General features: G+C 34.9%; 1 protein-coding gene across 1 annotated transcript in view; it reads right to left on the bottom strand.

Moving 5' to 3' along the window:
* The window catches only part of LOC111785646 (glycerophosphodiester phosphodiesterase GDPD4-like), a gene marked incomplete at its 3' end in the record, with an annotated part of 4,149 nt that extends 1,093 nt beyond the window's left edge, over nucleotides 1-3,056 (bottom strand). The window contains 4 exon segments of the mRNA XM_023666021.1: nucleotides 2,016-2,076; nucleotides 2,417-2,514; nucleotides 2,599-2,685; nucleotides 2,763-3,056. Of these exon segments, the coding sequence (XP_023521789.1) occupies nucleotides 2,016-2,076; nucleotides 2,417-2,514; nucleotides 2,599-2,685; nucleotides 2,763-2,942 (426 nt within the window).
* Between the last annotated feature and the right edge of the window lie 1,615 nt (nucleotides 3,057-4,671).

Below are 4,671 nucleotides of genomic sequence, written 5' to 3'. Positions count from 1 at the left end.
AAGAGAAAAGAAATATCCATATATAGAAATTGAGGATAAAAAAATATTTCATAGAAGAATAAATTATAAAGGAGCCACTAACAAACAAGTCAAAGGAGTCAGCCCTCTCCCATTCAGGAAAAATCAAGAAAGACTATAATCAGAAAAATCGTGATAGAGAGCTCCTAGAGGAAGAAATAGAAATAAATTAACTCCTATATATCCTTTTTAGTAGAGCCTCTAGGGACATGCTCTTTTCTGGACAAATCTCTTACAAAATATCTCTAACAGGCATTAATCAACACCATTTCGACTTATTGCTTGTATGGTTTGCCAGAAACAGGAACACAGGGAGTCTGTCGAGCATCTCATAAGAGTTGTCTCTATAGCAGTGTAGCAGAAATGAGAAACAGATTCTGTGGCATGCAAACAGATGCAAAAGAGAATGCCACCCCAGAGATAAAGACTAAGTCTGACTGCCTCCTTGTTTCTACTGGGTACCTAGACTCCCAGGGGCCAGGAAACAAGATGATGAAGTAGGGATTTACGTTAAAAAGTAACAGGTTTACAGCCAATGTATTGAATCCCATAGCTCCAAGAGGAAAAAATTCCTGCCTTTTTACGCATAAGTAATTTCGATGAGTTGTTATTAGCATAGTGAAGCATGATGAGTTGTTATTAGCATAGTGAAGAAAGGCTATTACGTAATTTTGACAAGCTATTATTAGCATAGTGCAAAACCAGGCTATTGTTAGAGAGACCCCTTCCAATAATCGACTCACTTTTCCCTACTATTCTTTTATAATTTATACAAGTAACCATTACAAGCCTATAACTAATTGCAACCAATATAACTATAACTAGCACGACAAAAGGCAACCATATGATTGTCGATGGAGACTAGAGAACCCCTACACTCATGCAATTGCCTTAGTTGACTTTTAGTTGCTCTTTGTCACCTTTTGCGTGTCAGTGAGGATAAGGCAATCATTGACATTGTTTTATTACTTTTAACCAGAAAGTCTTTTGTTCTCTGTTATTTCTTGAAAGAAAAAATGGACATTGAAGAAAAAGAAAATTTATTGAATACAAACTCAAGAATGTAAAATAAAATAAATATCATTTTATGTAATCATGTATTACTATATTTATATTTGGATTTAATTACAAGTTTAGTCCTTGAACTTCGAGGCTTGTGTCTAATAGGATCTTCAACTTTAAAAACCGTGTAATAGGTCCTTAAACTTTGAATCTTGCGTCTAATAAGTTCTTCTATTAAAAAATATCTACTTAGTCCTCAACCTTTTAATTTTGTTTCTAATAAGTCATTTATAAAATAGAAACAATTTTCGTTTTTTTTTATACATAATAAAAAGAAAATCATTTAGTGTGATAAGCACAAATAAACCTCTTCTGAACGAAATGGCATCAGTAATCAATGTAGTGCCTAAGGATTTAGTATTACACTAAATGGAACACGATATCCTCGGAACATTAACAAGTGGTTATTGGTTCTTAATTGAAAATGTAAGCACACATTAGAAAGCAACCAGGAATATTGGTGTCCAAACTGTACAACATGGTAGGACAAGAAAAGGAGGTTAATCTAGATAAATCTAAATAATCAAGTCCCGTCTATACAAAGCTAAGTACACTTTAGGCACTATACTTGAGCAATCAGCTCAACCAACACTGTAAATTGCTCTGTGATGGAACATAAAGAAGGACGAACTTTTAATCAAGACTCACTTCTCTCTGAGATGGAACACAACAAACCTTTATTACATAATAAAATCATTTAATGAATCAACCTAATTCCCCTCTCATCCAATCCTCCCTAACAGCTACTGATATCTGCCAACCCAAGAAGCAATTCAATGGAGACTACAGAGTCTTATTTGCAACAGTCTATAATGGGTGTTGGAATATATATTTATATACATGAACTGGGGAAATTCATAATAAAGCAAACTCCCTATGCACCTCAATTAGAGAGTTGTTTAATACAGATATCAAGATGCAGAATCTAAACTCACCTCTTTCATGCTAAAATTTCCAACTTGAGAAGTATTTGATCCAGTTATCCTCTGCAAGTCCCTGCCTATCAGGTGATAATCAAGCCTCCAAATATCATCAAAAGTTTCATAATATGAGAATAAAAGAACAGAGTAAATGATATTTAGCCATTTAATATCTAAAGACCGCTGGTTCCATAACAATCCCAGTCCATATCACCAACTCCACTGAATATTTCAACAATGAATACACCTCGACCACAACCTAATATTAGAATCATCTTGATTATTTAATCTTGATTATATTGCAGGAGAAGAAAATTGACATGCCCTAGCCTTCTTAACTGATTTAGATACAATTGGAAACGGTGATGGTTGTTGCCTGTGCACATACATGTGTTGTACAAACTTGTTTTACATACCTGTCATGAAGTGCAAATAAGACTCCATCTGAAGAGCGAGAAACATCAACTTCAATGCAGTTGGCTTGAGAACGCAGCGCTAAGCTATATGCATCCATCTGTAGGAAGTAGTGGAGAAGATCATAACCAATAAAGATCGATCAGAGATGATTCGGTACCTTAAGCGAATAGAGGAATCGTACAGTGTTCGGAAAGGCCTTGGATGAGTCGCCTCCATGAGCACACACAAGCGGAGGATCATTCATCCATTTGCACTTCCCTTGTTGCATCTATACAGAGAACAAACACAATCATGCCATTTTGGAATTGAATTACAGAGTAGAGATCAGATTAGGAAAAAGATTACCTGCTGAAAGCGCTTGAGCTTGAAATGGAAGAAAATGGGAGGCAGAATTGCGATCAAAGCGAGGCATAGGATTGTGAGACGAAAGATTCGTCGGGAAGAGATTCTGAAGGGGAATCGATTGCGCCATGTTCTTTGCCCAATCCAACGCCTCCTTCCAAATCTAGAGCCGGAGATCACCATTCGGATCGCAACTTTCTGAATCAATTTTTCGTCGAACACCTGCGAACTGGAAGATTATCCACACCGGAGACGGGAGGTTTCTACTGATTTTTCATTTTTTTTTCTCCCTTCTATAGAAATTATAATTGTAATTTTCGTTGGTTTTTTTTTTTTTTTAATTTATTATTATTATTATTATTTATTTTTTTATTTGTTTATATTTTTTTTTTTTAAGTTTGAATTGAATTAAAATTTTGAAAAATTAAAAAATTGACAATCACTGTGATAATATTGGAAAACTTAACCTGGTCGGACTAGATATGTAGTACTTCCCTACAAACAGTCTACACATGTGCACATGTACCCACTAGGTCGGCTTGTATACGTAACCTGGGTTTGGCTCGTCGGACTAGCGCACACTCACGCTACCAAACATCATGGAGGAAAATGACTCACTTAATATCATAACGAACATAAATATAGTAAGGTATGCGTCGGAACTAATCATAACAGGGAAGTATTCTAATGCATAAAGTCCCTCATAACTTAAAATTATGGCATACAATGCAAGTCAAACTTTCGTTAAGTCAAATCTTTCATACTTAACATGGCTTACATGATACGGCGGCGTATGGAGGTTTATACGTCATAGATTATCAATATCATAAACATGGTTATACAACATGACATAATCACATTATAGCATATCTTATAACACGACATAGCACAACATAATATAGTATAACATAACATAGCATAACAATCAAAATCATGACACGTGTAGGGACTACGAGGCATGCATCATCATACATCATACAATTTGTTCAACCAAGCCAACAGTAAAGCCACATGCATGATTGGCCTAGGCCGACGTTACTAAGTTATACTTAGTGCTAGCCTGTTCTTGCTCCTTGAAGTCTAATTCTACCCCGTATCAATAAACCACACAGGTATACTAGTGTTGTAGGAGAAACTTCCTTGATTGGCTTGACTTTGAGCACGGTCTTTGCATGTAATAACAAAAAGAAAAAAATTAACTAATATTAACATTAAGTTATATGAGTTCGAAGAAACGTTAAGATCAAAGTAAGAATCAATTAAAATTGGCTAAGAGTACCTATGAACCGAATTAAAAAAAAAAACAGAGGAAATAGAGAGAAAGAAAAGGGAAGAATTGGCTTAGGTGAAGGCTCAACATAAGTGAAAATGAATTTGAAGGACAAAAGCAATCAAATTTGGAGTTAGATAGAACTTTAATTAAGGTCAATCAAGTAAGTGACCTTACTAACGGCTCAGTCAAAAGACTTTCCTTATGTATGACGACGCGTACCCAGTGGCCATTGCACGTGTCATTTATGTTTTATATTATATGATGATATAATGATGTTGTATGATGATGTGATGACGTTATATGATGATATGAGATGATGACATGATGATGATGATACTTGATAATTTTATGATGAAGGATGTATGATGATGAGATGACTTAATATGATGTAATTCCATATTAAGATCATATGCATGTATTAATTGTCATGATGCATTATGACGATGATTTTTCTAAGATAACCCTAGTTAATGTTAATGAAAATACCGTATGAAGGCTAATGCATGCATGCTACTTAGAATAATATGTGGACTGGTATAGGGTTGTGTCATAAAGATGATTTAAGATGAAAACTCTAGGGACCTTATGTATTTTATGTGTACATATACATCGGGTTACTTCTCCTTTTATGATGTTGAG

Source organism: Cucurbita pepo, unplaced genomic scaffold (genome assembly GCF_002806865.2).
Source record: "Cucurbita pepo subsp. pepo cultivar mu-cu-16 unplaced genomic scaffold, ASM280686v2 Cp4.1_scaffold000620, whole genome shotgun sequence".
NCBI lineage: Eukaryota > Viridiplantae > Streptophyta > Magnoliopsida > Cucurbitales > Cucurbitaceae > Cucurbita > Cucurbita pepo.
This window is presented reverse-complemented; position numbering and strand designations above follow the sequence as displayed.